Consider the following 12,186-nt stretch of genomic DNA (forward strand, 5'->3'; position numbering starts at 1 on the left):
GAAATTATTGAAGCAAGTATGGTATGAATATTTCTATTACTCCAAAAAATTTGCTTGTGTCTCTTCACAACCCTCTCCTTGCCACTCTTTGCCCACCTTCAACACCTCATGACCACTGGTATGCTTTCTGTCACTTTAGATTGGTTTGCATTTTCTAGAAATTTATAAATGTGAAAGTATAAAGTATGTACTTTTTCTGACTTCTTTCAGTCAACATCATTATTTAGATATTCATTCATGCTATTGTATATCAATAGTTCATTCTTTTTCATTGCTGAGTAACATTCCACTGAACAGATAGACCACCATTATCCATACATCTGCTCTTGGGGTGTTGGGGGAGGTCTTCAAGAGGTCATAACTACTAGTTGACCATGCAATTGGAAGCTCCTCTGTCCTTGGAATATACACCTGTACACTGGTCCCAAAGTAGGAGCCATTTCATTTTCAAGGAGGCAGATCTGAGAGAGCAATGTTGAGAGCATCCTGACAGTATACATGGCTGAACTCGTTAGAGCCTGTTAATAAACTTTAAAAATTTTTTTTGCAGGGATAGCAAGAAACACCAACATTAAGAAGAAACAAAGAGATCAAATGAACAACTTGATCTTCCACTTCACAGAACCTCAAAAAGAAGAACAAAGGCCAAAGTTAATCGATGGAAGGAAATAACAAAGATTGAAGGAGAAATAAATAGAGATAGAAAAACAATATAAAAGATCAGTAAAACTAAGAACAAACAGAAAACTTCAAAAATACACAATAAATCCTATTTCCAGGCATATTCATAGAGCACATAGTAGTGGTGTCACTGCATTAGTTTCTAGACAAGTTGACAACAGGGCATTTGAAAGGTGGATGCTGTGCTCGGCTGTACTTAGTTGTTCAGTTGTGTCTGACTCTCTGTGACCAATGGACTGTGGCCTGCCAGGCTCCTCTGTCCACGGGGATTCTCCAGGCAAGAATACTATGTTCGATACAGGATACAGGATGCTTGGGGCTGGTGCACGGGGATGATCCAGAGAGATGATATGGGGAGGGAGGTGGGAGGAGGGTTCAGAATTGGGAACTCATGTACACCCGTGGTGGATTCATGTCAATGTATGGCAAAACCAATACAGTATTGTAAAGCAAAATAAAGTTAAAAAAAAAAAAAAGAATACTAGAGTGGGTTGCCATGCTTTCCTCTATGGGATCTTCCCAGTCCAGAGATCGAAACCAGGTCTCCCACATTGTAGGCAGATTCTTTACTGTCTGAGCCACCAAGGAAGCCCTGAAAGGTGGGTATTTAAATTTAACTTTTAATTAGTTAAAAATAAGGAATATTTTAATGTTGGTTCCTATTCACACCACATTGAACAGAGGTGGAACATTTCTAGCATCACAGAAAATTCTCTAACCAAATAGAACTCTCTTTTCCATGAGTGCAAGTCAATAACCAAAAATTTGAAAATCCTTAGTTGGTTTTAAATTTGGTCATAAATGTCTGAATAACAGGTGGACCACACAAATGACCACAAAAATTCAAAAATGTTATAAGAATTACAAGATAAATACAAAACCAAATGTCTGTCTTGTGAAGAATTGGCTGCCTTACATGCTTAATTTACAAATGAAATACAACAAAACAAAGTAGAAATCTAAGCTTGCATCACAAGAAATTAAAAATGAAAAAGCTCAAATTAGGTGAAATAAAACCCAAATGAAGTAGAAGGAAGAAAACAATAATTAGTGCAAAATCAAGACAAAGGACAAAATTGCAATATGGAGAAACAACAAGACCAAATGTATTCTTATTGAATATATTTAATAAAATTGATGAAAGACTGATGAAAAAATTGAAAAAGGGGAATTTCCAGGTGGTTCAGTGGTAAGGACTCCATGCTCTCACTGCTGGTGGCCCACGTTCAATACCTGTTTGGGGAAGTAAGAACCACAAGCCATGAGGTGAGGCCAAAAACCTTTTTTTTGAGAGGAATCAAATGTTTTACATGTACAATAAATAAAGGGATAATGTATACTTTTTTCAGAAATTAAACAGATAAAAAGCAATATTATGAATACATTTTAGTGTCCATATAAAATAGAAAAATCCTAAAATACAAATTACCAAATTATAGCATGGCAAAAAATACCTGAGTAAACCTAACATATATTGTGAAACATTAAGTGCATTATATAAACCTTTCTACAAAATAGTTCTAGATGCTCAGATGGCATTGGTAGTGAATAGTAACACTCAAAAATGTAGCAGTACTCTTTTACAAAGTTTCAGGTAAAAGAAAAAGAGAAATACTTCCTAATAATAGCTTTCATAACAACCTGTCAAGTATATAACATAACTGAAAACTCAGTTAAAGTTCTTTGTGAACATAGATGAAGAAAAATAGCTTAATCTACATATAGCATATGCATTGATAATTTTTCAAGAAAATGGGCAACACAGATGATTATTATGATTTTATTTCAGAAGTGCAAGATTGATTAAATATTGGTTTAATGGAAGAAATAAAGATAATTTACTTCATAATTGTTATACAAAGAAAACAATTACCCTTCCAACTGATGGAAAATAATGCAAACATAACATCAACATCAATTGATTATAAAATTTGTTTGAAAAATGAGAATATTATGGTTTTACATGAGAAACATATGATGAAAAAACCTTAAGATAAATCTCATATTTAAGGATGAAATATTGAAATCTCTTCCTTGACTAAGAAGAGATAGATACAGAACCTTTACTGTACCTTCTATTCAACTTTGGAAATTAAATTGTAGCCTATGAAAATAAGTCAAGAAAAAAAAATTGCACCTGGAGAAAAGATATGAACAGCTGTTATATAAAGATATAAAAATCTCATATAAAATTCATAAAAATAAATATTTGAAATGATGGAATTAATAAAAAAGTCAGAGAAATTATTGACTATAAGACCAACATGTAAACCTCAATATACTACTCTTTACTGCACCAAAATTACTAAAAATTAAAAAATAAGAGTGTCATTTACAAAATCATGACTATGAGACACCCAAGTATATTTAACATCTCAAAATAGAGAAACACAAAATCTGACAGGGAAAATTTAAAGAAAACCTAACTCATGGAAGAATAAAGCATATTGACAGGAACAGCCAATACTGTAAAGATGACTCTCTTTCCAAATTATTTTAAATAGTAAATGCAGTCCCAAGAAGTTTTTTTTTTAAAAACAGATTTATTGAGGTACAATTTACACACCATGAAATCCATCCATTTAAACTGTGTAAATCAGTGATTTTAAATGTGGTCACAGTTTACAACCATCATCACTATCAGTATCTAGAAAATATTCATTACTGACCAAGTAGCAGTCATTTTCTTTCTCATCTCCGCATAGCTCTTGGTAATTGCTAAACTACTTTTGGTCTTTGTTCTCAAATATAAAATGTTTTGATATTTCCTGTAAACAGACTCAGAAAACATGTGACATTTTAGAAAGTTTGAGTGTCATAAACATATTGTTTAGCAAAAAAAGGCCAGATACAAAAGAAGTGATATCTATACTTTTTGGTATGCATATTATATTTAAACAGTTTTAAAAAATTAATTTATTTTTTTATTGAAGGAATTTTTTGAATTTTTACTTTGATTTTGAATTTTTATTGAAGGAATTTATTGAAGAAATTTTTATTCATGGAATTTACAGAATTTTGATGTTTTCTTTCAATGGTTATTGAAACCTTATTAGCACAAATAACATAATTCATTTCAAAATTTATATAATCATAACATTATTTCCTTTTCATAAAAGATAAAATTACTCAACAACATCCAAACTCACTTTTTAATTCTCAAGCTTATGCTTGCAATTATATGTATTTTGAATCTGACAGCTTTCTGCTTTTATGCCCCTTGAGGATAGTATAGCACAGTTACGTTCACCAGGTGTATGGTCTGTTATCCTGTTATGAAAAAAATGCATAATTTTGTTATATTCTATGAAGGCAACTCATGAAACAATAGTATTTCTATGTAACTGTAATAAAAGACATTTTGAAAATGGGTAATGGTGTTTTTAATAAAATTTCAGTAAGAGTTTGTTATTAGGAAATTGGGCTACAGGGTAACCTATTTTTGAACATTTATATCAACATTTTATTAACTTTCAACATCTTCTTCAGCTTTCTATAATTCAATGAAAACAAATGTGTTCATATTATTAATATTTCTTTTTTGTATTTTTCCTCCTTTAATAGCATTCGTTTAAAAATCTTACTTTAGTTTGAAAATTGAACCATTTCGCCACTTCCATGCATGACCACGACCTTCACGAAAGACTGGAATCCATGATATAGTTGGCAGTGACATCAGAAATTCCTAGCCCAAAATAAAGAGTTTTCACTTAAATATCATCATGAAAGATTTTTATTAATTTTTAAAATGCAAGTCAAAGGATGCATTCTTTCTTAGGATCTTTAGTTCCTTGAACAAAATGAGTATGTTAGATTTTACATCTAACACTATAATACATAAAAGTTGACTACACCAAAGCCTTGGACTGTGTGAATCACAACTGCGGGAAATTCTTAAAGAGATTGGAATACCAGAGAAACTGGTATTTCTCATCTGCCTTACCTGCCTCCTGAGAAATCTGTATGCAGGTTAAGAAGCGACAGTTAGAATCAGACATGGAACAATGGACTGGTTCCAAATTTGGAAAGGAGTACATCAAGGCTGTATATTGTCACCCTGCTTATTTAACTTCTATGCAGAGTACATCATATGAAGTAGCAAGCTGGATGAAGCACAAGCTGGAATCAAGATTGCTGGGAGAAATCTCAATAACCTCATATATGCAGATGACACCATCCTTATGGCAGAAAGCAAAGAGGAACTGAATAGCCTCTTGATGAAAGTGAAACAGGAGAGTGAAAAAGCTGTCTTGAAACTCAACATTTGAAAAACTAAGATCATGGCATCTGGTCCTATCACTTCATGGTAAATAGATGCGGAAACAATGGAAATGGTTACAGACTTTATTTTCTTGACCTCCAATATCACTGCAGATAGTGACTGCAGCCCTGAAATTAAAAGACACTTGCTCCTTGGAAGAAAAGCTATGACCAACCTAGACAGCATATTAAAAGCAGAGACATTGCCGACAAAGGTCCGTCTAGTCAAAGCTATGATTTTTCCAGTAGTCATGTATGGATGTGAGAGTTGAACTATAAGGAAAGCTGAGCGCTGAAGAACTGATGCTTTTGATCTGTGGTGTTGGAGAAGGCTCTTGAGAGTCCCTTGGACTGCAAAGAGATCCAACAAGTCAATCCTGAAGGAAATCAGTCCTGAGTATTCATTGGAAGGACTGATGCTGAAGCTGAAACTCCAATACTTTGGTCACCTGCTGTGAAGTACTGACTCATTGGAAAAGACCTGAAGCTGGGAAAGATTGAAGGCAAGAGGAGATGGGGACAACAGAGGATGAGATGATTGGATGGCAGACTCAATGGACGTGAGTTTGAGCAAGCTCCGAGAGCTGGTGATGGACAGGGAAGCCTGGCGTGCTGCAGTCCATGGGGTTTCAGAGTTGGACATGACAGAGTGACTGAACTGAACTGAATTTAGTTCTTTGAATAGAATAAGCATGTTAAATTCTAAATGTAATACTAAAATCATAAAAGTTGCCAGGTGGAATATTTAATATTGCCATAAATATTAACCATGTCCGTACTTTTGATTCAAAACTAATTCACATTTATACTTATCAGTTTCACTGTTTTCTAATGTTATAAGGAAAATCCTTTTTTTTTTTGTGGGCCATTTAATAAAGGAAGTATTTACAAAGACATGGATTAATTGTACAGACCCCACAAAAGAAGACACTTAGTACACCAACTTGGGGATATTGACAACTGTGAATTGTATCTAACATTAAACCTGAGGGATAAGAAGGTGGAGTAATTGAATACGTGTGCAGTAAGGAAAATTTTGATTTATGTAATTTATTTTTTAATCATGGCAAAACTAACATAACAAGGCTTTAAATACGTTTTAAGATTCTGTGATGTTCTTTTTTCTGGATACTGTGAGTATCTCATTGCATTTCTTTACTACTATATGTTCCTCAGTTTTAGAAGAAAATTAAGGGAATGAAATAGAGAAAATAAGTGACATGAGAGCCAAATATTTGGTTTTCTGAGTTTGACACCATTCTTTGACTAGATAAACCCCAAAGCAACCTATTTCTGTGGAATCCAGTGGACAAGACAAGGGGTCAGAGAATCATTTCTTTCTGTTACTCCCTGCTCAGTTGAACTGTAGACAAGGGAACTAATGCAAGACACAAGAAAGGAGAACCCTGCATGGTGGGAGGAGAAAAGTGAAGAGGTCTGAGAGTATCCAGCAGCCCTAATCCTCTGTAATCTCTAATCTCTTCTCCATGAGGAGAGAACAGGGTGGTAGGTGCAGGAACCATAATTACGGCATCTTGTATAGGGGACGACAGAGGATGAGATGGCTGGATGGCATCACTGACACAACGGACATGGGTTTGGGTGGACTCCGGGAGTTGGTGATGGACAGGGAGGCTTGGCATGCTGAGGTTCATGGGGTCGCAAAGAGTCAGACACGACTGAGCGACTGAACTGAACTGTGTCCTCCCCACCAAAAGATGAAAGTGACCTAGGCCTCTTACTTCCTAACACCCAATACCTAACCTAACTGTTGGAGGTGGCACAGGTAAACCATTTCTCCTGTGCTGAGAGAATCCGGTAGGTAACACAGGTGAGCCTTACAAGGTGATCCATCATGCTAACAAGGAGCAGAAGAACTGGAAATTACCAAACGTGCATTAATGGTTTTAAAATGAAAATAAAGTATCATAAAGTCATATTCCATTGTTTAATGGAATATTAACAGATCTTAAAATAAGCAAACTACAAATATGTACAAAAACACACTTGAATTCTAACAAATATAATATTGACTGAATCAAGCCTTTAATAAAGTGTTGGAAACACTTAATATCTTACCATTTCCTCTTCACTATCTATGTAAAGCAGAGTAGAATTCTTAGTAGTGCAGGACATCAAACTCCCATTCAATGTTTCTTTTTCCAAACTAAGAGAATAGCAATTGTTGGAATATGTAAACCACTCCTTTGGACAACAATCACAATGAAATTCTGGAGAAAGATTATGAATTACTATTCAAAGGCAATTTGAATTTTAAAAAACAAAAATTAACTCACATATATGCATAGATATAAACACGTATGTATATATGCATATATATAAAACATTTAAATTTATATTAAAAAAAAGCTATGTGCCCTCAAATTTGGTACATATAAAACAAATCTCACTCATACATTCACAGCGTCAGTCTCTCATACCGCAATTTATGTCTCTGTATAAAGCAAACATACAAAAAATCTCCTCTTTACATGTCCTAAAAATCAAGAAATGAAATGTCTATTTTAGAGTAGCAAAATTATTTGTCTTTTATCATATTACAGCAGGCAAAAATTGGAATCAATTGCCAACAATGGATATGGTAATCATATTGTTGCATAGGGAAAAACACTCTCCCATAATCATTATTTACCCATGTTTGTTGCCCGATTTTATAATTTATCTTCTACCCCTAAATCTTTTCTTATTTTCACTAGCGTAAGATAGAGACAAAATTCAAGTTGTATTTATATCAGAGCTTTAAAATCATTATGTACCTTTCTGGTGTCTTGCTATCGGAGAGGAGTTATTGTGCTCCCGTATTACAGTAGCTACAAAATTAATCATTATAAAAATTAACATTGCTCTAAATAATCATAATCATTTCATTTTGTGAGTTTGAAATTCAGTTTATTGTTTAGGATTAGAGTAGTCTGGAATAAAGCTGATTTTACCAAGAAAAATTAATCGGGTAATGAAGATTTGGTGGAAAAATATTTTAAAAACCTAAAGGAGCAGATTTTACCACCTCTTACCAATCTCAAAAATTAATTTGTGTTTCTCAATAAGATCTTTCAGTCTCCTAAAGCATGTTTTTGAATGATGAAATCAGAATATCCATATACATACTCTCTGTAATTATCTTGTATTGTATGTATTTCACAAATTCCAATAACATTCTGTGTTTAGTCTACTTGCATGTATTTTTAATGATAGGCACATTCTATAACATTGTGAAAATATTTAGAGGACTGACCATCGTTAAAGTGAAAAGTTCCCTTATAGTTTTTAAAAAATGTACTTACAGGGAGTAACAACGAGCATTGTCACAACAGTGGACATCAAGGCAAGGCAGATGATTCCCAGGATCCCAGCAATGAACTTTTCTGAAGGTGATGGTGAACCTGCAGGGAGAGAAAAGGAAACAGTGAGAAAGGAGTGAAGGAGTGATGGGGACAGCTGGTTAGATTTTCCATACACGAGAATCGATACGAACAGGGATTTATGGATATAAACTTGGACCCCAACCCATTTCTACCACTGTAGTCTTTCTCTAGTATGTTTCATTTTCAGCGAACATCATGGTGAATGAGTTGTTGATGAAAGACTTCAAATTATAGCAATGCCAGAATAAAAGTAGCCTTCCAATTTCACGTTAGAATACCCTAACCAACTTTAAGCTCCCTTTCTCAAAATGAAAAATATGCGAGCTTTTCCCCTGCTCTTCCTCCACACCTCTGCACCCCAACTGCACATCCTAGAACAGTTTCATTGTGTGACTAGTAAGTGTTTCACCTTTGGAATGGTAGTTCTTGTCATTCTCATGAAGATTCTGAGGAGCATTTTCAAAACTTAGTTCTGCATATGTTAATTCCTGCTCAGTTATTGAACTGGAACTTTTAGAAATCTTAGGTTTCCTTTGTTGTCTCTTTGAGCTCTTGACTGCCTTCATTTCTACATAGGTTGCTCCTTGGTTATTCATCTTTGCAGCTGAGTGAAGTCAAGGACCATGCTCTAAGTGAACTGATGAATAAGTGGCGTAAGTGAGATAAGAACCTTAGTATAATAAGATGGGTGGGGCAAAGAGTTTAGTGTTCACTTTGCAGCTGAACAATGTAAAGCCTGCTTCTAAATTCCTCAGTACTTTAAACAAGCCTTTCATGAAAGAATACTTTTTTTAAAAAAGATATTCTGTATTTGACAATATATTATTGGTTGAAACAATGAAAAGCAATAAATTAGGGAGCAATAAAGAAGTTTGTGGCTAATAATATCCTCACTGAAGTCAGATTCCACAGAAATATTTTAAAATCATCATAGTGCTTGTATTTAAAATTAAAATGTTTTATTAACAAGAGAGATTCACCTATATTTATAATAATCTTGAAATTTAGTAATGATTTAAAGACTAAGTTCTTTAAAGATGAGGAGAGAGTAATGTTGGCATACACAACAATCTCCTGCACTATATTACATTATTTGGTGACTTACTTTGATCAGTGAGAAGGGGTACCAAATGGTCTTTATTTGGAATGGTTGAGGAGTTCTGAGAAATCATTGAAAACTGAGGAAATGTTTCATATATTGTAAAATGTCACATGACACACTAATCATATATAAACTAAACAATATGAAAAATAAAACAACAGAAAAAGACTAAAACATACTTATTTTACAAAAGTTGTTGATAAGTGATTTAATGGCTATTATTTGAACTTACAAAATGAAAAACAGGTATATATCATTTACGGAAGACACTGTTGGTTCAAACTCCCAGAAAGATCCTATAGATGTTAAAGTTAGTAAAAGTCATTTTAGTTGTATAAGTGATGGTGATTACTTATGAAAAATCCAGATAACATAACAATAATTCAGACAGTTGATGCAGTAGTCAAAAATATCTGGAAATGAATTATAGCTTTTACATTTATAAAATGTCATCTTCAAAAAGTTATTTAGTATCTAGTATCATATTATAATCTAAAATGGAAATAAGGTTATGTAATATATAATGCATGTAACACTGAGCACTCAACTGGGCACTTACAAGTTCTCAATAATTATCAGTTTTAATTATTATTTTGGTCATCATTTCTATGATATTATTTCTGATTTATATCAGTGTCTTTAATTAGTTTAGCATATCATTTATGCTGTTTGATTAAAAAAAATACTTCCATTGCTTACAATTAAGTTTAAATTAGCCTTTAGGAAGTTACCTCAACCTGATTTTTATTAAAAATTTGAATTGTTGTATTCAATCTAATGCATGTATGAGGAATTATGTTTGTCCTTTGCTATATAATGAATTCCTTTCCAAGAATATATTTATAAAGTTTGAGCAAAAATATATTAACATATTATTATACAAAACACTTACCTTCTACTGATCATAAAATCTCAAACTAATCGTTCCCTGTCATGAGGTCTTTGGGTTTTACTTAATATTATATACAAACCCATTCATGCCGTGTGTATGCACTTGAGTAACATTCTACAGACAATAATTTGAATGCTTGGAGAAATGGTCCATCATATTTGATATTTTATGATTGCTTTTTACCCCAAATTATTTTAAAAAAATAATGTTCTACTTTGATTTTACCATATATAAACTGTACTTCAGTTGTATCACATTTAATATTTGTTAGTTCCCACTAAGTGAGATGGTCTAATAGAGAGACAGGAGAGGAGAGACACATACCTTCTGTTGGCCAGAAAGTCTTGCATTCTCTAGTAGGGAGGTCAGGATACTCTCATAAAAGAGGCCTGCTATAGCTGGGTAATAAACGGAGAAATTTGAAAACATAAATCCGGGACAAGAATAAGCAACGTCTGTGACTTTCACAGAGTGCCCTGTGAAGGCTCAGAGTGAAGCAAGAATGGAAAAAGTTCATTTGTCATCAATGTGTCACCTCAAGTTGAACAGGAAATTCTCACACTTAGGCTATTTGAGGAGAATTTAGCTTATCACACACCTCCAGAAAATAGGAGACTTTGGGCTGCATTTAAAAGCACAAACGGATCTCTAAGTGTGTTATTTATACTTTCCATTTTTAAACGCCTCTGAAAAATTGTTATCATATTCTAAAAGATCTGAGAAAGTGGAAGTTTAATCACCTATGCAGGTATCTTGTTTCCATCTTAGTCACATACACCACAAACTTAGAATACCTCCAGTTTTACTTTTAAAACTAGATTGCTAAATCTTGGCAGTGAATATACCTTGCCTTCACATCCATAGTTATTTCATTTCTATTGTCATAGAAAAAGTTCTAAAAATCATAATCCCATTTTCAACAGGTATTTAAGGATATTTTTCACTAATTATTCTTAAAATCACTACATTTCCAACCATACTGTATCTGGAACAAAGACCATCATTTTCAGAATACCATTTCTTTTCTCTGCCCTAGTTCTTATATTCAGTTTTATTCTTATTAAATAAAAAATTTAATCTTCAGACTTTCTGTGACAAAAACACATGCCCTTGAAATAACAAAATAAGAACATCATATTAATAAAATATACCTCCATGACAAAGGTTGAAGTATTAAATAAATAGTCATTATGTCATTCATGAATTCATCCTCTAATCATGGCTAGTTGGATTTTACTAGGAATATTTGATGTAACAACATAGATTCAAGTACTATGATACAGTTCAAGAAAAGATAAATTTTTAAAATATCACCTAATCAAACAATGGCAAGGAGATGAAGAGAAGACTTAAACCACAAGATAAATAGAAAATTCAAAGGAAAATTACAAGAAAGGACATGTAACAATGCTCTTATAAGACAAAATAGTCTTTAAAGGAAAGTTCATAATGAAACATAAAGAAGAATATTGTGTAATGATAAAGGGGTCAATACACAAAGAAGATATTACACTTGCTAATATATGACCCCAATATATTAATGACTTCCTAGGTCTGTCTAGTCAAGGCTATGGTTTTTCCAGTGGTCATGTACGGATGTGAGAGTTGGACTGTGAAGAAAGCTGAGCGCCAAAGAATTGATGCTTTTGAAATGTGGTGTTGGAGAAGACTCTTGAGAGTCCCTTGGACTGCAAGGAGATCCAACCAGTCCATTTTGAAGATCAGCTCTGGGATTTCTTTGGAAGGAATGATGCTAAACCTGAAACTCCAGTACTTTGGCCACCTCATGCAAAGAGTTGACTCATTGGAAAAGACTCTGATGCTGGGAGGGATTCGGGGCAAGAGGAGAAGGGGACAACAGAGGA

General features: G+C 33.5%; 1 protein-coding gene across 1 annotated transcript; it reads right to left on the reverse strand.

The window, feature by feature from the left end:
- Positions 1 to 1,786: 1,786 nt before the first annotated feature.
- Positions 1,787 to 8,980, reverse strand: LOC138437800 (NKG2-A/NKG2-B type II integral membrane protein-like). The gene is made up of 7 exons (XM_069585685.1): positions 8,737 to 8,980; positions 8,247 to 8,345; positions 7,719 to 7,772; positions 7,021 to 7,172; positions 4,266 to 4,366; positions 3,831 to 3,951; positions 1,787 to 1,914 (listed from the first exon to the last, which is right to left on the reverse strand). The coding sequence occupies exons 1-6, from the start codon at positions 8,921 to 8,923 to the stop codon at positions 3,834 to 3,836; spliced, it is 711 nt and encodes a 236-aa protein (XP_069441786.1). The 5' UTR covers positions 8,924 to 8,980; the 3' UTR covers positions 1,787 to 1,914; positions 3,831 to 3,833.
- Positions 8,981 to 12,186: the final 3,206 nt, after the last annotated feature.

The sequence above is a fragment of the Ovis canadensis genome, chromosome 3, assembly GCF_042477335.2.
Source record: "Ovis canadensis isolate MfBH-ARS-UI-01 breed Bighorn chromosome 3, ARS-UI_OviCan_v2, whole genome shotgun sequence".
In the NCBI taxonomy this organism is placed as follows: Eukaryota; Metazoa; Chordata; class Mammalia; order Artiodactyla; family Bovidae; genus Ovis; species Ovis canadensis.

What these genes read in the sequence shown, in the direction of transcription:
- LOC138437800 (XM_069585685.1), bottom strand. Translation starts at nt 8,923, where the DNA reads ATGAATAACCAAGGAGCAACCTATGTAGAAATGAAGGCAGTCAAGAGC. An exon ending in GATAGCAAGACACCAGAAAG is followed by an intron (nt 7,173 to 7,718) that starts GTACATAATGAT and finishes ATCTTTCTCCAG; the next exon opens with AATTTCATTGTGATTGTTGT. An exon ending in TAGATAGTGAAGAGGAAATG is followed by an intron (nt 4,367 to 7,020) that starts GTAAGATATTAA and finishes ATTTTGGGCTAG; the next exon opens with GAATTTCTGATGTCACTGCC.